Source organism: Rhineura floridana, chromosome 9, assembly GCF_030035675.1.
Source record: "Rhineura floridana isolate rRhiFlo1 chromosome 9, rRhiFlo1.hap2, whole genome shotgun sequence".
Taxonomy (NCBI): domain Eukaryota; kingdom Metazoa; phylum Chordata; class Lepidosauria; order Squamata; family Rhineuridae; genus Rhineura; species Rhineura floridana.
In genome coordinates, this window is record NC_084488.1 from 67017480 (window position 1) to 67040051 (window position 22572).

The 22572-nt window shown below is 41.0% G+C and overlaps 2 protein-coding genes across 5 annotated transcripts in view; one reads left to right on the top strand and one right to left on the bottom strand.

Moving 5' to 3' along the window:
* ABCE1 (ATP binding cassette subfamily E member 1) overlaps positions 1-15890 on the bottom strand; it is a 30425-nt gene extending 14535 nt beyond the window's left edge. The window contains exons 1-9 of one of the 3 annotated variants that reach the window (XM_061584798.1): positions 15703-15890; positions 14024-14135; positions 10303-10477; positions 9889-9974; positions 9129-9226; positions 7339-7456; positions 5495-5632; positions 5153-5222; positions 1346-1442 (exon numbers count right to left, since the gene is read on the bottom strand). In XM_061584798.1, the coding sequence (XP_061440782.1) occupies positions 1346-1442; positions 5153-5222; positions 5495-5632; positions 7339-7456; positions 9129-9226; positions 9889-9974; positions 10303-10405 (710 nt within the window). In that variant the 5' untranslated portion in view covers positions 10406-10477; positions 14024-14135; positions 15703-15890. Of the gene's footprint in view, positions 1-1345; positions 1443-5152; positions 5223-5494; positions 5633-7338; positions 7457-9128; positions 9227-9888; positions 9975-10302; positions 10478-14023; positions 14136-15389; positions 15633-15702 lie in introns of those variants that run through there. The other 2 variants (XM_061584797.1, XM_061584799.1) reach the window with 2 other exon arrangements.
* A 59-nt stretch (positions 15891-15949) lies between these two features.
* The window catches only part of ANAPC10 (anaphase promoting complex subunit 10), a 52854-nt gene continuing 46231 nt past the window's right edge, over positions 15950-22572 (top strand). Inside the window, exons 1-2 of one of the 2 annotated variants that reach the window (XM_061584800.1) lie at positions 15950-16073; positions 16299-16425. The gene's annotated coding sequence lies outside the window, so the exon portion shown is untranslated. Of the gene's footprint in view, positions 16074-16107; positions 16203-16298; positions 16426-22572 lie in introns of those variants that run through there. The other variant, XM_061584801.1, reaches the window with a different exon arrangement.

Sequence of the window (22572 nt, forward strand, 5' to 3'; positions counted from 1 at the left end):
TTCAGCACTCCCGTTAAGGGGAGAGGATACACTACTCTGTTGCGTGCCTGACTTCTAGTAATAACAATAATTCTTAAAACATTAACAGCACCATTTCCTCCTTTTCAAGTATGCTCTGACATTCGCAACCTTCTTTTTCTGCCATAACATTATGTAGAGCAGTAATGGTCCATTGGGATAGCCCAAGGGACAGACCCAGTGGCTGTACCAAATTTTGAGCCTGGTTTCGCTCAAAGAATTTCCCCCCAAAGTTGTGAAAAATATCTTATTAATGTTACGCATGGAAAATCCACACAGCTTTTTATACAATTTTACTGTATTACTATAGCTGTCATGTGTGTTGCTGAATGACAAAACATCATTGTCAGTTTTCTTCTTGAGAAGCATTCTGTGAAGCCCATTCATTCTTTAGCTCTGCTTTTTTTACACTGTCTAAGCATGTGCCCTCTGTAACACAGTAGCAATTCCTCCTAGCTGGGGCCAATTTGCTAGAAAGTGAACACCCATGTGAAGTGACCGTTTCAGCCCCTACATCATTGTTTGGAGAATAGAATAGTCCTCACTCATACGGCACCCTGGATTACTCACAAGTTTATGGCATGGTGAATTATACATTTTGAACATTCTCCTGTCAAAACTTAGCACAAAAGAATCAGTTGTATCAGAAATGGAAATGACTTTTGCCAACAGAAAGCCTCTAGCCTTAACATCACTTGGTTGTATTCCTTGGTTTTAAATTGATTATGATTGTGTTTGCTTGTATTTTATTTTGTATTATGTACTGCTCTCTATTATTGTAAGTCGCCTAGAGTGTCCATTAACCTGGACAGATAGGCGACCAACAAATAAAATGTATTATTATTATTATTATTATTAACCATGTCTGTGCATGAGGTGAATGGACTTCTCATACAACAGGATTTCCCCTCCTCTGTGGCCACTGCAAGCCCCCAAGATCTGCTCTGGAGGACTGGGTGACCCTCCAGAGCAGGCTTGGAGGGGCTACACAGAGGAAAGGACAGAGTCTCTCTGCATAAGCAGAAGTTCACTTGCATAACACCGGATTTCATCCACTATTATAGTTAATTGTAGAAATGATAAAATGAAGGTCTAATTCGTTTTGAACTTTAGAAATGCCTGGCCTGCATGGCAAAGTGGGTGAGAATTACACATACAAGTTAACTACAATCACCAGCAACATCCTTAACAAATAAGGTGGGGGGCAGGGGGAAGACAGGATGAAGAACACCTAGGGCAGCATAACATCTAGGATCCAGCCATAGGTAAAATATTCCAACAATAGCAGAGTTACTGAAGTCTCTAATTAAAAAAAATAGTTACATACATGTCAGCTTTTTGAATGCAAACAACAGCACAGGCAAATCTCTGAAGTTCTCCTCCCGACAGATCTTCAACATTTCTTTCTCTGAGATGAGATAAATCTGCAAAGATATTTTTCTCACAATCAAGTACATACACAAACTGTGCTAACCATGAAGTAGCTACACTTAAAAATATCAGTTTCTACAAGAGGTCAGTTCCTTGAAACTGAAGTTCCTTATGCATACTAGTTTCCCCTGTATGCAAGAATGTCATCATTCCCTTCCATAAGGAAGAAACTCTGCACATGACCTGGGTTGGATCCAGAGTGCCCATTCCACAACATATACAAGTCGCAAAAAGAAGAGGTGCCTACTGGAAATGAATTGAAAGGGCTGGCTGATACAACTATGGCTTCAGCAGTAGCATCCTTCTGGACAACCATACTGGAATGGGTCTTGGAAGATGTTTTTGTTCATTCCTGGATGGTAGGTTCCAGAAAGCAGTGATAAGTGAGTACCACTCTTCCCTGTGGCCTTTAGTCCACAGGGTTCCATTATATCCCCCATGATGTTGAACATCTACATGAAATTACTGGGAGGAAGTCATCTGGGGATTTGGTGTCACCAAAATTTGGATGATAATCTGTTCTCTCTCCTTTTGATCCAAGTCTAGTCTGGAGAGGCTGTTGAAACCCTGAATGGTTTCCTTGGATCGGTTAAAGGATTGGATCTGGGTTAATAAACCTGAAACTTAAACAAGATAAAACAGAAGTCTGCTGAAGAGTAGAATTGCTAGTCCAGAAATAAGAGTTCAGCTTGTTCTGGGTGAGTTAGCCCTTCCACTTATGGACTGGTATACACTTTAGGAATTCTGGACCTAGCTTTGCTTTTTGATCAACTGGTGACAGCTATGTTCAGGGATAGGTTTTGCCCAGAGGCTTCCCCAGCCACATCCTTATCTTTTTAATGGCATAATTATACATGCTTTTGTCACATCCATATCAGATTATTTTAAAACAGTGCTAGGCTACTGACAGAAATCAAGGCTTATTATGCAACACTGATTTTTTTTACTATCCTTATTGGCTCCTGTGACCATTTAAAAGTGGAGGTATGAATACATTGAAGCCCTAAATGGTTTGGAACTTGGGTATGTAAGTACCTCCTTCCAAATAAAGCCTATGTGTATGGTATGGTCATCAAGAAAGGCTTTGCTCTGGACTTCCGGGAAGGGTGACTTCGCTTGTGCCTGCTTTTGAGACGGGCTCCCGCCTCAAAAGAAGCTTATTCAGATATAAATCAGTCAGAACATTTTTTTTTTTGACTGATGAAATTTCTCCCGGGCAGGGAGAAACGTAGAGATCAACCTCAAAAGCCTGTTTTTGCTGGATTTCATTAATTTATGAGAAAAGGTCCAGCCAGCAATGCCGGACGGACTTCCGAACAAGCTCTATCTGTTTAATGCGATACGTTTATCTTTTCTTCAAAGAGAAAACAGACTAACAGGCAAGCACCCTTCTTTCTATTATTTTTTTTACTTGGTTTAAATTGTTGCAGCAAAAAGAGATTTGTCAATTTAATCAGCTTTAAAGAGCTTCTGGGTGAGCTATAACTCTTCTCTGTTATTCACGAAATTAACAGCTTATCTCCGTCTCTATTGCAAAAAGCTGTCCTGGAAGTGCATTCTAAAGATATACACAGAAGAGGGATTTCTATTCCGAGGAACATTATATTGTCTGGGACTATTCTCTTTTTGGTCTATTTTATTTTGACGAATCTGCTTCTTCACGACGCCGCTAATTGTTTTGATGCTGGGAACTAAATTTGTTTTGTATTCTTGAACATAGAGAGATAAGGCAGGCTGCTCTGTTTATACTGTGATCATCAAGCCTGGAATATTAACCCAATTGTTGCTGAAATAAGAAGTGGTTCTTCTTTATTTTTGTTTTGTTTTGTTTTCGTGGTTTTAAAAAATGGCAATCAAGAAAGTGGCTGAGAATCTGGAAGTAATTATGTTTCAGAAAATAATGGATGAGATTGAGATAACGAAACAAACCCTGCGACAGGGCAGTAAGGAGCTGAAAATTGAACTGAGCAAAATGACGCAGGAGCTTAAAGAAATAGGGGATCCTGTGAGAGAGGAGAATGAGATCAGAGATGAGAAAAGAAAAAATAAAGGGAAGATACAAGCCCTGGAGATTGGAACAAATGTGGAATTGGAAAAAGTTCTGGAGTTTATGGATATTAGAAATAAAATCTACTGTTTGGAATTTAACGTTATCTCTGAAGAAATTAATGAAGATATTAGAGATAAAGTTATCAATGGCTTGGATAATCTTCTGGACTGGAATGACGTGATGGAGCTTGATATAGAGAAAATCTATGGAACTAACAGCAGCCATGTGACAATGGAAAAACTCTCAAGAGATGAACCAGTGCATTTTGTAAAAAAGAAGAACAGAGATATGACTTTACAACAATATTTCAGCAACTTATTTAGAATTGATGGCAAGAAAATATTTGGGAGAGAGGAAATTCCCATCAGACTCTTATTATATGACTATGGCTATGACAGCAAGATTATTATGGAATACTGATAATGGAAGATTGGACACTGAAATTACTGGACTTAACAGGACTATTGAAGATGGAAGATGGAATTAATAGGGATAATGGAATAATGGCTATTGAAATTATTGGACCTAACAGATTTTGATGAGATGGATTAATCGATATGTTTATTTGGACTATGGTTATGACAATAAGATTATTATTATTATTAACGAGATGGATTAATCGACATGTTTATTTGGAGAAAAATTGATAGATATATTTCTTAAAGAATTGAAACCTCTCTTTGACTTTTTGTGGAAAGAATAAAGTAATGTTTATGAGATTTGATGATTAATTAAGATAACTACTGGAGGAAAGTGATCTTATAATATAATTTAAGAGACAGGATTGTTATATATTGTAGACCTATAACTGATTTGATCTGCGACAAATGGGAAGTCAACATTTTATTTTTTTGTTTAATCATTTTTGTTTTGTTTTGTTTTTTGTCTTTGAATGTTTTATGATTTTGTTTTGTATGTTTTATGAAAATTTGAATAAAAATTATTGTAAAAAAAAAAAAAAAAAAAAGGCTTTGCTCTATAACCAACAGAGGTGGTGTGGGTAGGTACTTGAGAGAGGGCCTTCTCAATGTTGGCACCTAGGCTCTTGAACACCTTGCCCTGGGAACTCATGTCCATCTCCTCCGCCCCCAACACCTTCTATAAAAAGATAGAAACATGGATTTTTCAATGAGTCTTTGTATGAGTTGCAGCTTTCAGTTTTGGCCTCCATTTTGCTGTTGGATTTCTTTTATATTGTTTAATTGATTTTATTATGGCTGAGGTGGATCCAGATCAAAATCAATGAAAAAATTAAAGATGACTAAGCCTAAATGATGTGAATGGCTCTACAGAGTAACCAATTTAGAATTGTAGTCAACTAAGTCCTACTCAGAGCAGACCCATGAAATTAATAAACCTAAATTAGTCATGTCTATTAAATTGAATGGGTCTACTCTGAGTAGGACTACCAGTGTTTATCACCCATTGTCTGCTGCCTTGAAGTCCCACTACTGGGACAGAAGGGCAAAATACACGTTTTTTATATATTGAAAAAGATAATGCCTAAAATATTTAATTAGCAGCTAACATTTACCATCACTTTGCACAAAGCAATATGTTATTAAAATGTTTTAAAAACATGTTCATTTTAAAAAACAAGAAATAGAATTAAGGTTCATTGTATTTAAAAATTTACGTAAAAACATCACTCACCAAGCTGCTGACATACAATAGTCTGTGTGCCAGTTTCATCCTTCCTGTCCAATATAGAGCCCACTGTTCCCTGTCACAATAAGGTAACAATCAGGCCTTTATTTAAGCCACAATATGAGGTACTATACTAAAATTGAAGCCTGATCTTAACTGAGAACTCTGCCTTGTATCTTTCATGCATGGTTGAAAAACTTGCCCGTTTCCTCCCTCACCTTCCAACATCTCTCTTTACAGCACAATGCTAACCATGTCTACTCAGTAGCAACTCCTACTGCATTCAGGGGAGCTTACTCCCACATAACCAGGGTTAGGACTGCAGTCTTAGCCAACAATTTTACTTACTTTAGCAGCTTTAGGGATCTGGTCCACGTATTGGGGTTTAATTATGGCTTTGAGGTCATCTTCTAGGATCTTTGTGAAGTAGTTCTGCAACTCAGATCCTCGAAAGTAAGTCAGGATTTCTTGCCAATCAGGAGGGTCCTATATATTGTAAACAAACAGATGAGAGGCACAAAAACATTCTTCAGGACAAGAACACATCAAATGTAATTTTGAGAACGTGTTTGAAGTGCTCATAAAGGAGCAGTGGGCTACATGTCGCAGTACACCATAGTCAATTGCTTATATTGAATGCACAGGTGCCTCCCTCCTTCTCCTCTAGCATGAGTAGCAAACCATAATCCCTGACAGTGTTAGGTCTGAACCAGAGATCATGATTTCATTCCAAACAAACCATGATGTGACACCAAGGTTTGTTCTCCATTTTCAGATCATGGTTGGTTTGGAGCAGAACAAACCACAATCCCCAATCAAGTGTAAGCTAGGGATTGTGGGTTTTTGTTTGCTCCCACTCATGTTAGGAGAGGAATAAAACAGAAGCAATCTCTACATTCATAGTAAATCGTTAACTATGGTTTACTGTGACTCAGAAATACAGGAGAACCTCGCTACAACACGGGTGGGAGACAAACAGCGCCTGTGTTATAGGGCTTCTGCATTATAATGAAAGATGCATTCTGTAAACAGCATTTGGGGGACATCGTCATACCGCGGTATATCTGAATTTGTGGTTCAGCTAGTCATGCTATAGTGATGTTTTACTGTATGACCGTTATATGCTTGATAAAACAGCAGTGGCTTACAGGAAGCTTCAGTATTTCCACTCACCTTTTGCATAAGAAGTTACTAGGTGATTTTTTTAGAAGCCTATTTGAAGCAAATCATGCAGGACTAAATTTAGTCCATAGAACTTGTAGAGAATACAGCAAGCAAAAGTCACTGCATCTTCCTGCTGGCAATTAACATTTTGTAGAAAAACATAACATGAACATCAGTCAGGTTAAGTACTCAGAAGTGAGAAGTCTTAACCTAATGCTTACTTATGCATTTCTTCACAGAAATCTAAGTTTTAAAACTTTTAATGGAGGTGTAAAAATGAAGTTTCTAGTTATGCAAGGATTGTCCTTCTAACTGCAGCTTTGGGATACAATTTTTCATATACAATTAATTTCCACAAAATACTACACAAGACAAAAAGCTGCACACAAAGTGTTTATGTGGGCTGTGTATCCAAGCGAATTCATAGCTGGAAAAGGTGGAATGGAATAGGGAGGTCCTGTAGCAGTAGAGCACATACTTTGCATACAAAAGGTCTTGAGTTCAATCCCCAGGAAGGGCTGGGAAAGAATTCCTGCCTGAAACCCTTGAGAGCTGCTGCCAGTTTGTATCAACAATACTGTAATGAGTTAGATGGACCGATGGTGTGACTTGGTTTAAAGCAGCACCCTTTGTTTCTAGGTTCCAAACAGAGAACTGATTCTGAGAAAAGGGTAATAATGCAAAAAAGGTCAGTGGAAATAGAGTGCAAATGTACTTACAGTAAAAATGGTCATTGTTGCTGCCATATGCACTCCCTCAACATCCTCCTTCTCCCACTCACAACTCCTTGGCCTAGCAGAAAGTGATGGCTAAAATCCTCACATGAAGTACAAGTCGTACATCTCAGCATACATTTTTCTGAACTTCTGCTATTTCCTAATGATTATATGGATTTTTCTTATCAGATGCCAAGTATCACTGCCAGGCTAGTAAGCTCTACTAGCTTTCATTCATTTCCACAAGAATTCCAAAATGCAGTTTCAAAGAATGTTAGGTCACTATACTTGGTACATAACTGTAATACTTACGTCATATTTCCCAAGGTTTGGCTTCTGTTTTCCTGCTAAGATCTTCAAGGCAGTTGACTTTCCAATACCATTGGTTCCAACCAACCCCAATACTTCTCCTGGACGTGGAATAGGCAACCTTCATAAAGTAATACAATATTTTACACAACAATAAATAGACACAGCCCTATCTAAAGCAAGAAAACTAATGTTTATTCAGTACTCTCCCACCTCTTGAACCCAACACATGCATCCCTTTTATTCATTTCCACCAGAAATAAGGATATATATATTATAAAAAGAAGAAAACAGTTCAGTACAATAAATAATTAATGCTATCTAAAGTGTTCTCTCTCAATTTCCTCTGACGTATAAAATTATAGTCTGTCTTTGTACAGCAATTCAAGTACTAACAGGATCTATTTACTAAGGAAATGAATTACAATGGAAAGAAATGATTTGCACCCCTTTACCCTATGTTCCAAAAAAGGCATGAGAGTGCACACACAGAAAAACAACACTCACTCATACTTCTTGCTTGGACAGAATGGCTTTTTTCTTCTAAATCTAGAGCTCACTCTATCAAACCTTATATTGCTGGGCAGACAGGTGTCCTTAAGACAATGAGAAGGTGACAACGAGAAAACGGGCTTTCTCAGTGGTGGCTCCCGAATTATGGAATTCTCTCCCTGACGAGGTACGCCTGGCGCCAACATTGTTATCTTTTCAGCGCCAGGTAAAAACCTTCCTCTTCTCCCAGGCATTTTAATATTTAATATTTTAATATTAACATCTTAATATTTCAACCAATTTCATACTTTTTAAATATTTAATATTTTAGTGTTGAGTTTTGTAGCTGCTTATGTGTTTAATTATGTTTAGGTTTCTGGTATAATTATTTTATTTTTAAGTTGTTTAATATATATTTTAATTGTATATTGGATGTTTATATTGTGAACTGCCCAGAAAGCTTTGGCTATGGGGCGGTATATAAATCTAATTAATTAATTAATTAATTGAGCTTCAACATCCCAATGCAACCTGTGCAATGACAGTGTAAGACAGGCCTTCTTGCCTATATACAGAGCCCCATTTCATTTTGCAAGAAGAAAACAGCTTTCTGTCCTTCAACAGGAATCTGAATTCCTTGCAGTAGTCCAGAAGAAAGGTTCAAATGGAGCAATACAATTCTGCTGACCCATGGTTTGAAAACCAGTAACCTAAAGACTGGTTTATACATGACCGCACCAAATTCTTCTCATATTGTTTTCCTAAGACTCACACAGAGTTAATACAATATAAGAACAATCACCCATGTCCACAAAGGGCTGCAGCAATCCCCATAAACTCAATCCATATTTGTCAGTTATAGAAGTTCTGAATGAAGACAAACCCTTCTTTAAACACTTCTGTTCCAAGAAAGCAATGAGTACTGAAGGTGACTACTTTTAGGCTGCAATCCAATACACATGTAAATGGAAAAATGGACTGCCTTCAAGTCGATTCTGACTTATGGTGACCCTATGAATAGAGTTTTCATGTTAAGCAGTATTCAGAGGTGGTTTACTATTGCCTTCCTCCGAGGCTGAGAGGCAGTGACTGGCCCAAGGTCATCCAGTGAGCTTCATGGCTGTGTGGGGATGCAAACCCTGGTCATCCAGGTTCTGACTAGAAAAGTACTGGATTGCAGCCTTAGTCTGTATTGCAGAGAAAGATGAAGAAAACACTTTCGCTCCCACGAACATCCAAGTTGTTTCACATTATATTTAATTTATATTAATAATTTTCCAGGGATCGTAGGAAAGAGATACCTGTGAAGTTTGAAGGCATTGGCACAATATCTGTGTGTTGTTTCTTTCTCCAGGTTGCTAGGTAAGTTAACAATGGACAAGGCTCCAAAAGGACATTTCTGAAACACAAATTAAATAGGTTTTATGCTACAAAAAAAAGAAGTATATGTTTGTCACTCATATTTGCTGGCCTGTCCCATTCTTAACTGCACTGCCAGTCATGGTCTGGTTTGTCATCCAAACCTGGGCTTATTTTCCCCCATACAAATCACAAGCAGTAAGTCCGAAACAAACTTTGGCTTCCTCTTGTGGTTTTATTTGGAGAGAAAAAACCATGAGCCCAGGTTCCAATGACAAGACAATCTAGACTATGGCCTATTTTCCAGCCATGCAGCCGGGGGGAGGGGGGGAGGGAGGGAGACCCGTGATTTCAGCAGTATGTACCAGCATGCTGCTTGTTTTCTTTAAACCTTTTTAAGCTTTGGCTTAATATGATGTGCGAACCAGGCCACAGTGGGCTTTTCAGAGGCTACATCCGTACATGCAAGATGAGACAAGGAGAAGGTCATTGGCCATGCTTATTTATTTATAGAAGTATATCAAGGCGACTTCCAACATACAAATAATGTCTGGGAGCAGGGGAGGGGCAGAGATGAAGCACACAAGCCCTAGAATCTCATAATGTACTGAGATGGGGAGAGAATGAGATCACCCAAGTTTAAACAGTCCAAATGCAATATAAGTTTCAAACAAATTTCAATTATTAGACGTAATTTTTTACCTTAATGCAAATACCACAACCAATGCACAATGTTTCAGAAATCCATGCTATTTTGCACTGTGATGTTACTTCTATGCACAGTTTCCCTGGTGAAAAAGAGTTTTAGAAGATTAGCATTTAGTATGGAATGTGGTTTAGAAACCATGCAGTAGCATCAATTTATGACTGAGATCTCAAATAGTCCTGAATTTGAATTCTAAGCATGTGATGCAGTTTTCTTCATTTTGATTGTCCTAAATTTTTCCTATCCTTGTGAGAACACTTTCATACACAACTGATTCAAAAATTAAGACCCAAGGAAGATAGCACATTCATGTTTTTAAGTACCCAGTGTCTTTGTAGTCTAGGAAGCCATAACCGAAATATTTTGCCGTCTGTAGCTTTACAATCCAGTTTTATATAAGTAATCCTTACCCATTCGAACAACAGGGCAGCTCTTTTTGCACTCCTGGCGGCATTTCTTTGGCTTACACTTGTCATGGTTCACAATAGCAATTCTTGTTAGCTTATCAGCCATAGTGAAGAACTTACAATTACGTAGATACACAAACTAAAGATCCCAAAACAATGGAAGTGGACAATTCACGTTCTAGATAGAAACAGAAAAGAAAAATGTTAATAAAAAGCAAGGAAACACAGGACTGCAATACACTAGATAATGATATGTAAGTAAACTCGGGCATGGGTTTTTACCTCATTTCTACAACTGATCATTGCGGACAAAGCCTAGAATGTGGGAATCAGTTGCCCTCCATCTCACATCTGCTCCAGCCAGCAGGAGCAATGGTGAGCAAACAGGACAGTTACTCTCACCACAGGCTCTCATCTCTGGTCTAGAGCAGTTTTATAAATCTCTAAATGTCCTTCATTTTGAGGACACAAGCTTCAGAACAGGACTTAGCAGAACGTGTATCTATCCTTTTGACTCCTCCATCAGCAATACTACAATCGTAAGACTTGATCATTACAAGTTTAAAAACAACTCTCAGCTGCTCTTCTCTTGGTGGTTCATATTTGTTTTATATGTCCACTAAAGCAGTATTCCTCCCCCCCTCACACACACTAGTTCTCCCCCGTCCCTCTGAAAGAGAAAGTTTGGTTGGTATGGAAAAGCTTGTGTCTTTTACTAGACTTTCCATCATTTAGTCAGTTAATAACGATAGGCAAGGTGGAAATTTCACTAATCTGTATGTCACAATAGGGAGCATTTCTGTTGATCAAGAGTCACAGACTGGTCCAAAACAAACATTGACAGAAATAGCAGTTTTTTATAGGGAAATCGACAAAGAAATGCAATGAAAGAGAAAAACCAGGCACCCTTTCTTATGCCTATTTTAAAGACAGGACCTGTCTAGCCATTTTTTAATTCTTGTATTTTGTATGAGAGTTAGAATTTTAGGCAGTACATTGTATTCAACACAGTGACAAGAAATTAAAGCAAAAAAGTAGCAGCATAGGTGATGGTATAAACAGCACAATGTGTAATTGCTTCTATATTTGAAGTGACAAATTCTAAAAAGTATCTCCAAAGAAATATTTAGAAATCTCTTGAATTGTTTATCCCCACACACTTGTGTATATACACCACAGTAATTTCATTCTCCACTTTAAAACTTCAGTGTGGTAAATGGTGGACATTTTGATACTGTGAAAGGCTAATCATTGGCATTATCCCCCTGTAACCTGTCTTGTGGAAACAAGTATATGGACGACTCCATCAGTAACTATTACACGCTATCCAAAATGCAGGAAGCATTTCTATAAAACGGGCCAATCCACATGTTCTGGATAGCTAGCATAATTCAGAATAGCCACAAAAACAGCCTCATTACTGTGGATTGATAAATTCCATTTCAGGTATAATCTAATTTATGCAATATTGGTAAAGGAGGAACTGAAATGGCATAAGAACAGAAAAATTAAGAGTATACTGCCTTCAAGAACATCATCACATCATGCTTTTGCCTCTTGCAAAACCTCATTATCTCTGACAACTATATTTCCTACCTTACCACAATTCCTGAAGTGAATGCTACAAAAATTAAGGTACACAAAATGCTAGTGTGCTTCTAGTATCAATTATTTGACTGTGATCTTCAGGTGTAAGTGTACTGTCCTGAAAATCAGGCATTACAAAAATGAGTTAAACAGAATACACATTTTCTAGTGAAACCTTTTTCTTAAAATGCTTTAGAATTTCAACCCAACCAGGAATTGACATGCTAATACTGAAGTACAGTACTATCCAGATAAAGGAATGCATCTTTCCTTAAACAGGTATGCACACTACAGCAATACAATATGAATACTTACCAAGATCTTTTTGATTAAGCTCTCGACTAAAGTATTTACATAACCAAGGACCTAACATATCAGACATGACATCAGGACATATCACAAAGGTAACACGTGACTAAGTAATGAAACAATAAGATGGAAGATTGGAAAGACAGAGAGAAAGGAAAGTAGGGGATGCAATTCCCATGGGACAGCATATTTCTCCCCTACAGCAAAAACTACAACCACAGTTCACCAGGCCACATATGGCAGCCATCAGAGCAGTGATGAACTTGTCTGCCTGGAACTGAAAAATAGTGAGGTCGTTAAGCACTTGACAGGCAACAGTTGTTACGTGCCTTGAAGTCGATTATGACTTATGGCGACCCTATGAATCAGCCACCTCCAAGAGCATCTGTCATGAACCACCCTGCTCAGATCTTGTAAGTTTAGGTCCGTGGCTTCCTCTATGGAATCAATCCATCTCATGTTTGGCCTTCCTTTTTTTCTACTCCCTTCTGTTTTTCCCAGCATTATTGTCTTTTCTAGTGAATCGTGTCTTCTCATTATGTGTCCAAAGTATGATAACCTCAGTTTCATCATTTAGCTTCTAGTGATAGTTCTGGTTAATTTGTTCTAACACCCAATTATTTGTCTTTTTCTTGGTTCATGGTATACGCAAAGCTCTCCTCCAACACCAAATTTCAAATGAGTTGATTTTTCTCTTATCCACTTTTTTCACTGTCCAACTTTCACATCCATACATAGAGATCGTTTACTGCCATTACTGGCATTAACAAAAAAAAACTAAAAACAGATCAAAACACATCAAAATTTACATGCCTGGATAGGTTTGTCTAAACAGAAATGTTTTAAGCAGATGCCAAAACTAATACAGTGAAGACACCTGCCTGATGTCAACAGGCAGGGAATTCCAAAGTGTGGGTCCTGCCACTCTAAAAGAACGATTTCTTATAAGTGTGAAATGAGTATTATGTGGCACCTGTAACAGTGCCAGTTCCACAAATTGAAGTGGTCAAGTGGGCACATATGTGGTAAGGCGACGTTTGCCTTTGTAGCCTTCCAGAGTCCACCCCCACCCCATTTTTTTTAATTTAAAGATTTTTGCCTTCCTCATGAGGACAAGGATACAGAGAAGGGACTAATACAGTGGTTCCCAAACCTTTTCCCCATGACCATTTGAAAACTGTTCAGGGTCTTGGTAGATCACTTCATGATTCTTCTGCCTATTGTACCAATTGTAATGCACTACGCTAGATGCTATGTGAATATAAGAAGAGCTTGTTGGATCAGGCCAATGGCCCATCTAGTCTAGCATCCTGTTCTCATTGTGGCCAACCAGATGCCCATGGAAAGCCCGCACACAGGACCTGAGTGCAAGAGCAGTCTCCCCTCCTGCTGTTTCCAGCAACTGGTATTCAGAAGCATACTCCAGAAATATAATTTTTAATTGTATTTTTATCACTTCTTTTATTTCTTGTATTGCAATGCAACTTTCATTCCATAGAATTCAAGCTAATACAATAGATACAATATAAGAAATAAAAGCAGCATTAAAATACAAATAAAAATCAATATGAATGTTTAATGTGGACATGCCGCAGACTACCTGCATGAAGGTTGTGGACCGCTGGTGGTCTATGAACACAGTTTGGGAACTTCTGAACTAGCACGTGCAAGAGGGAGTGATGAATGCTGCCACAGCTTTGCTACAATAACAAGCTCTTTAAGAAGAAGCTTGTCTTTCTGGAAGAGAATTGCTGACACAAGAATAGGAAGCAAAGCTCTGACTGTATGCCAAGCTCTCTCCAGTGGACAGATATACCCTTTTTTGTACCTCAGCTGGGATTTCTACTTCTACACAGCCTTTTTCCATGAGACCACTTTCCTGTTGTCGTCGTCGTCACGAATTCTCAGTGCTTTCCGACTTCCAGGCCCTTCAAAATTGCCTGAACAAAATTATGAGTGAGGATATTTTTTAAAGCCTTTAAGGTGCCATAAGACTCTTGTTTTTGGTACAGACCAGAGCCTGTAAGTAATTAGCCCAATTACTTGTAATTCATTACTTTTTTGAGGAACGAGTGGGTAATTCCTTTACATTTTGATTGTAATAGAACTAGGAGTAATTTTATTACTTTTGTGGAGTAATTGTAATGTTTCTAGCATTACTTGGGGGGGAGCAGGGGAAGTCTTCTTAAGTGAGAGAGATTATGCTTGCTGGCTAAGTGAGGGGGGGTTGCACTTGGTTTGACTTGCAAAGATCTGAGTAGTGGCCTCTGCTTCCCTTACCAGAGAGAGACCACCATTGCTATCTTATGGATAAAAAGAATTATTCTACTATCTCTGTAGGTGTGTGTTTATTTTTAATGTTTTAGGCTACTTAGATGTGCAACAGCCAAGGCCAGCACCTTGTAGGCATTTGTTTAAAAAAGTAACTGAAATGTAATTGTAGTGATTACTTTTGAGAAAAAGTAAAGTAATCAGGCACTTTCAGAGCAGCTGTAACTGTAACAGTAATTACTATTTTTGGGCCATGTAATTGTAATTTATTACTTTTTAAAAGTAATCTTCCAAGCTCTGGTACAAATTAACTACTTTCATGTTTAAGAGGCAATTCCAGCACCCCCATAGGTACACAGAAAGAACATTGGACACCATCATGAAACCCACATGGAAAACTTAAAACAACAGAGGGGCCATCTTTTCCAAAGCCAAGAAGCGATTATCGATTGCAGGAGGGAAAAAGATGATGCACGTTCGTTATATGGCAGCTTTAGATAGCAGCAAAACTGTTTTATACTTCAACAGCAATCACCACAAACATGGTTTACCAATATCAATTGCTTTTTAAAGACACTATTTTACTGATACCAGTATTACAACTTGGGAAAATGAGAAGCTAAGAGACTGGAGCTTGCCCTGTTACCTGAAAATCTCTCTCTTTATGTATGCATGCACTGAGGGCCATTAACAAAAAAATGAATCCAGCAAACAATGGGGTGCCTTGTTTTACAGTAAGCTTACTTAAGTGACTGAAACAGAAGTAAAAAACGTAATCCTAACACCTCTGATGGTTAACCAACCCATATTCACTGCTTTAGCCTTTCTGACCATGAACATAACAGTCTGCTGGATCAGGCCAATAGCCCATCTATCCCAGTATCCTGTTCTCAGAGTGGCCAACCCCCTAAAAAGCATTTTACCTTTTCAGAAAGCCGTCTCTATAAAGAGCTGAATTCATGAACGAGGGACGGGAAGAGCCAAGGGGTTCAACAACCCCTAGGGATGGGGAAGGAGTGCGGGATGAAGCGGCGCACATGCAGAATCCCCACAAGCCGGAGACTGTTCTACCTGCTTGCTAGGTGGGAGGGACAGAGGACTTGTAAACGAAGTACTCCCCTGCGAGCTGGGAGGCCGCGGCCCAAACAACCTTATCTATAGGCGTCAAACCAGCTCCAGGTGAATACAGACGGAGGAGACGGTCCCGCGCATCGCTGCCCACCAGCTTTTACTTACCAGAAATGTGAAGGGAGGGGCCTTCCGTCCAGGATGGAGGAAAGGGGAGAGCTGTGAAAGGGAGCCTCCCAGGGTCCCGTGGCTCACAGCTGGACACGGAGACAACGTGCTCCAGCTGCCACCCGGCCAAAATGGCCGCCGCCCTAAAAGGAGGAGCCAGCGCCGCTCACCATAGAGATGAGCCTATGATGAGCTATACACTGCCGCCATAGACAAGATGGAGCGCCGGAAGTGCGTACAGAGGCGGCCTTGTGTACGTGACGCCATCGCTTAGCGACGGGGTGTCTCCGAAGCCAACGGGGAGGAGGGGATCGACGGAGAGTAGGGGGCGTGGCTAAGGAGAAGCCGCTGTTGGTGTCGTCGCTATAAGCGTAAGTAACCTTCCCGTCGCGCGCTGCTGGTTCTCTTGAGGGAGGGTACCGTTCTTTTCCTCATCCTCCCTCTCCTTTGCTCATAACATGTACCTCCCGCCCCCCGAAGGAGATTCTGCCCTTAACAGTGTAACTAAGATTGTAATGGGTCTTATTAAAAATTAGGAACAGCTAACATTTGAGATTGCCTCCTAACCTACCAATCTGCTCTTCCTTCCCCCCTAGAGGGAAACTCCCCCCCCCGAGGCAGTTGGCGAACAGAACCAGGAGCCAGATATAGTAAGAGACAAGAAAGAAGAAAAAGTTGAGCCGATAAGAAGAAAAAAGAAAGAAAATGGGATATAGGACAAAGGTAATGTATAACCAGAGGTTAGAAGAAGGCTTTGAGTCAGGGCTTAAAAAGAGAGAAATAATCTCGCCGTATACATGAGCAGATGCCCTTTTTGAAAATATGAATTTGAATAAGGGGGAGATTGTCTCATGAGCAGAGTACCTGTCCTTGCTCCCGTCTCTGTCTGAATGTACTCAAGATTCTAATAGCTCAAGCCTTTACCTCAGCCAGCAACCTTAAGACAGTGGTGCCCATCAATGTTGTTGTGTTGGCTCAGTAAAGAAGATGATAGGCAGGGATTTGATTGGACACAGAGTCTCAGATTTTGATCTGAGTTATCTGACTTTGCTGCACAGTGGTGGCTGGAAAGTTATTGCATATGCATGTATGCACACCAAATGTACTATGCAATGGGCACCTTATTGCCTTGCATCTCTTGTTAAAAGGACAGGTTTCCATGTGACAGCACCATATTCAGGGCTGAAATAGGTGAGAGAAAGGCTATGGGTAGAGTTCTTACAACTGTAAGCGTTTTACAGACACTTGCATCACACTTAAATTTATTTACCATGCGTGTAGCCCATACGTGCCACTGACATGCTAATGCCCTGAGTAAATTGGCCAGCACAGATGCCAAGTGGATTTAAATGTAACAAGTTGAGCATGGAACACTTATACATGTATGCACTTTAGTCATAGCCTGTGTCTTGTCTTTTTGGGCCCTCATGTTTTGGAGCTTTATGTTCACAGCACATGACTCACATATCCTCCTCCCCATGCAGTGACTTACTGCTTATTTATTTATTTATTTTATTAGATTTTTATACCGCCCGACTAGCATTAGCTCTCTGGGCGGTGTACAACAAAATATAAAAATACAAAAACATCTCAAAATCTCATAATAAATACAGCATAAACATATGTAAAAACAAGGAATCAGAAACAATTACAACAAAATTTAAAACTAAAACAAGTTACATATTAAAACGCCATAGCAAAGAGGAAGGTCTTAACCTGGCGCCGAAAGGACAACAATGTCGGCGCCATGCGCACCTCCTCGGGGAGACTGTTCCACAATTCGGGGGCCACCACTGAGAAGGCCCTAGATCTTGTCACCGCCCTCCGAGCCTCCCTATGAGACGGAACTCGGAGGAGGGCCTTCGATGTAGAGCATAGTGTACGGGCAGGTTCATATCGGGAGAGGCGTTACGACAAGTATTGTGGTTCCGCGCCGTATAAGGCTTTATAGGTTAGAACCAACACTTTGAATCTAGCCCGGAAGCATATTGGCAGCTAGTGCAAGCGAGCCAGAACAGTTGTTATGTGTTCCGACCGCCTGGTCCCCGTTATTAATCTGGCCGCCGCATTTTGGACAAGCTGTAGCTTCCGAACTGTCTTCAAAGGCAGCCCTACGTAGAGCGCATTGCAGTAATCCAGTTGCGAGGTTACCAGAGCATGTACGACTGATGTTAGGTCCTCCCTGCTCAGATAGGGATGTAGCATTCCGTGCCACCGATGCCACTTGGGCCTCAAGTGACAGGGAAGGATCTAAAAAGACTCCCAGACGATGAACCCGGTCCTTTAGGGGGAGTGTAACCCCATCCAGGACAGGGTGTATATCCACCATCCGATCAGGGAAGCCGTTCACCAGCAGCATCTCAGTCTTGTCTGGATTGAGCTTCAGTTTGTCAGCTCTCATCCAGTCCATTATCGCAGCCAGGCAACGGTTCAGCACATTGACAGCCTCACCTGAAGAGGATGAAAAGGAGAAATAGAGCTGTGTGTCATCAGCGTACTGGTGGCAACGCACTCCATAGCTCCTGATGACCGCACTCAACGGCTTCATATAGATGTTGAAAAGCATGGGAGACAGAACCGAACCCTGCGGGACTCCACATTGCAGAGCCCACGGTGTCGAGCAATGTTCCCCAAGCACAACCCTCTGGAGACGACCCGCTAAGCAGGAGCAGAACCACTGCCAAACAGTACCCCCAACTCCCAACTCCCCAAGCCTCTCCAGAAGGATACCATGGTCGATGGTATCAAAAGCCGCCGAGAGATCAAGGAGGATCAACAGAGTTACACTCCCTCCGTCCCTCTCCCAACATAGGTCATCATACAGGGCGACCAAGGCTGTCTCAGTGCCAAAACCGGGCCTAAACCCCAATTGAAACGGATCTAGATAATCAGTTTCATCCAATAGCGCCTGGAGCTGGCCAGCAACCACTCGTTCCAAGATCTTGCCCAGGAATGGAACATTTGCTACTGGTCTGCAGCAGTTGAAATTTTCCGGGTCCAAGGAAGTTTTTTTCAGGAGTGGTCTTACTGCCGCCTCCTTCAGACAACCAGGGACCACTCCCTCTTGTAAAGAGGCATTTATCACTTCCCTGGCCCAGCCAGATGTTCCATCCCTGCTAGCTTTTATTAGCCAAGAGGGGCAAGGATCTAGTATCGATGTGGTTGCACGTACCTGTCCAAGCACCTTGTCCACGTCCTCGAGCTGAACCAACTGAAACTCATCCAATAAAACATGACAAGACTGCGCTCTGGACGCCTCATTCGAATCATCTGCTATAAACTGGGAGTCTAAGTCCCGGCGGATGCATAAGATCTTATTCTGGAAGTGTCCAGTGAACTCATTGCAGCGGATCATCGATGACCCTACCATGTCCTGAGGGCTAGTATAGAGTAACCCTCGGACAACTCTGAACAACTCCACTGGGCGGGAAAGAGATGACCTAATAGTGGCAGCGAAATATTGTTTTTTCGCCACCCTCACCGCTTCTAAATACTGCTTAGTGGAAACACTTACCAGCGCATGGTTGCATCCATCGGGAGTTCATCTCGACTTCCGCTCAAGCCGTCTCCTATCTTGTTTCATCGCTCTCAGCTCAGGGGTATACCACAGAGCTGTATGAGCTCTACACAGGAGAGGGCGCGCAGGAGCGATCGTATCAACAGCCCGAGTCATCTCCGCATTCCACAGTTCAACCAGGGCTTCGACAGGAGTGCCAGTCTTATCAGCCGGAAAATCCCCCAGAGCCCTTTGAAAACCTTCAGGATTCATTAGTCTCCGGGGGCGGACCATTTTAATAGGTCCCCCACCCTTGCAGAGGGGAAAAGCCACTGTAAGTCTAAACTTCAGCAAGCGGTGATCTGTCCATGACAATGGGAGAGATGTTAAACTCCCCACATCCAGATCACCATCCCCATGTCCAGTTGCAAAGACGAGATCTAGAGTATGCCCCGACACATGTGTTGGGCCGCTGACATATTGGGACAGCCCCATGGTTGTCATGGAAGCCATGAAGTCCTGAGCTGCCCCGGATAAAGTAGCCTCAGCGTGGGTGTTGAGATCCCCCAGTACCAGTAGTCTGGGGGATCTCAACAGCACCTCCGAGACCACTTCCGTCAGCTCAGTTAGGGAAGCCGTTGGGCAGCAAGGTGGGCGGTACACCAACAAGATTCCCAATCTGTCCCTCTGACCCAACACTAGGTGCAAACACTCCAGGCCAGTAACTGCATGGACATGGTGCTTGATGAGTGAGATGGAACTCTTATAGACCATGTACAGCTTATGCTGTGACATCTTCTACATCTGCACTAATAGCAAGAAACAGCTTGGTAGGCTTGTAAAAGTCTGGTAAGGTAGCAATGCTACTGAAATGGGAAGGAGCCAGAAGACTGCTTTTCTAAACCCAAGAAGCACCCTGACTGGAATGTGAGATTATGGATCTTATCAAGAGATGCCTAACCTATTAGTGGCCCACTGTGGTAGAGTCTTAGGCAGCCTGAGTTCAATCTGACACTGTTGTTCTATAGGCCTCTTCATTGCCTAGCTAGCCATTGGGTCTTCTCTAGCATCCACTATTGATGGGATCCAGCTAGGTTAGGAGTAACTGAGGGAACAGGAGGAGGAAGGGATGGTGGCGGCAGCTTGGCCCCTATCTTGGCTGTGGCTCAGCCCAAGAAGGCTGGGGAAGCAGAGAAGGCAGCACTCAGATCCGGCAAAAGCAACAAACCTAGGAGGAGTTACCTGCTTCTTGCCTTTTTCAGTAGCTCAAATGCTCAATTTGAGCATTACACCAGACTCAGTTTTTTAGCCAACACAGTAGGATTTTTGCATTCTTAGTCCTGAGTACAGCCCATTAGGATTTGTTGTTATTTGAGATCTTATTCTAGTTATTATGCCTGATTACGATGTCAGCTTGGCTTCTTTGGACCATATCTACGCTCAAAATTTCAGCTAAGTATAATAGCTTTCAGCAAATGAATAACAAGAGCTGTAGTCCCATAAAGGTACTGATAAATTGTTGTTGTTGTTATGAGCCTTCAAGTCGACTATGACTTATGGCGACCCTATGAATCGGCGGTCTCCAACAGCATCTGTCATGAACCACCCTGTTCAGATCTTGTAAGTTCAGGTCTGTGGCTTCTTTTATGGAATCAATCCATCTCTTGTTTGGCCTTCCTCTTTTTCTACTCCCTTCTGTTTTTCCCAGCATTATTGTCTTTTCTAGTGAATCATGTCTTCTCATTATATGTATGATAACCTCAGTTTCATCATTTTAGCTTCTATTGATAGTTCTGGTTTAATTTGTTCTAACACCCAATTATTTGTCTTTTTCGCAGTCCATGGTATGCACAAAGCTCTTCTCCAACACCACATTTCAAATGAGTTGATTTTTCTCTTATCAGCTTTTTTCACTGTCCAATTTTCACATGCATACATAGAGATCGGAATACCGTGGTCTACTGGTAAATTACAATTCTCAAAGTTCTTGTGGGGAGGTCTAGAAAAATCAAACCAGTTTCAAACTAGTTTACATTTGTAGTGTAGATGAGCCACAAGTCACTCATTAATCAAAATTAATAAGAAAACATCAGAATCCATCTGTATCTGCCTGACTCTCCTGTAGTATTGTAATGACTTGTCTTACAATTGCTTGCCTCTTTTTTTAGGCAACCATTTTTTTTACTTTCTTGTACATGCTTCAGCAATAACAGTATTTGATAGGTACACATGTAAAGCGGCACACAAACCTGCATTAACACTCACCACATGTGGAGATACACAGCACTCGCTCATACATCCACAGATATATGTGTGCAGGTACACAACATTCTCTCTCAAACATGCACACACGCAATGCTCTCTTTCTCTTCATAGTTTGGGGAACCACTGTCTTTTGCTCTCAGAAGTATCCCACCCCACCCCACCCCACCCTGCTGCCCATCACATTGCTGAGATAGGGAGGAAGATACCTTCTCTTTCTGACAGATGGCAGCAAAGCTACAGAAGTGTTGCCAAACAGAATTGACAAATACTGCTAGAATGCTCTCAATAAGGAACCAGCATTTGCTTTGGTGCACAGTGCACAGAGCTACTTTTGTGCGACTTCCAGGAAGCTTCTTTGAACTTCTTTTGAAAGAGCCACAGGAGGTCTTCAGGGGCCACCAAAAAATTGATTTGGGGTGGGAACAGGTGCAGGCCACGGAAACATACAGACAACAAGGAATTGCATGTAGGCAAATGAACAGCCTGGCGGAGAAAAGATGGAATAATCTGTCCCTTGTCTTCATCCAGCACAGAACCAAGTGGATCGGCAAAGGAAGGAAGCCCTTTCCTCTAGAAGTGCAGTGGGTTTCTACAGGAGGAATGGAGCTTTCTATACTTCCTTTGTCAGTCCACAGCAGGTTAGTAAAAAAACCAAATGTGTAGGCTAGTGAGCTTAGTTGCAGGGATGGATTAGATTATCTAAACATCAGAAGTTACAAATACTGGTCTTTTATTAAATGCGATAGTAATTGGGACCATCATATTCTTTATTGTTTGTCTCACAGAAATAACAAGTGTGTCATGATGTTTGACTTTCTGAACATTTGTCCTGACATTTTTCATTTGTGTTGCATGAAGATTCTGTTTTCCACCAGTGAAGGTACATAATATTAACATGGAAAACTGCTGCCTAAAAGGCAATTAGTACATGGTTGTAAACCGCAAATTCTTGACATTTTGAAGAATGCGAAAACAGTTTGGAAACCAGATCTGACACATTGGAAATTGTCCTTACTATTAATAAATTTGAAACTATTCCAGTAGCTGTAACTAATACAACTCAAAGGTCTCCTTGAATTTTCCCATTGTGCAATTATTTTATAATTCGT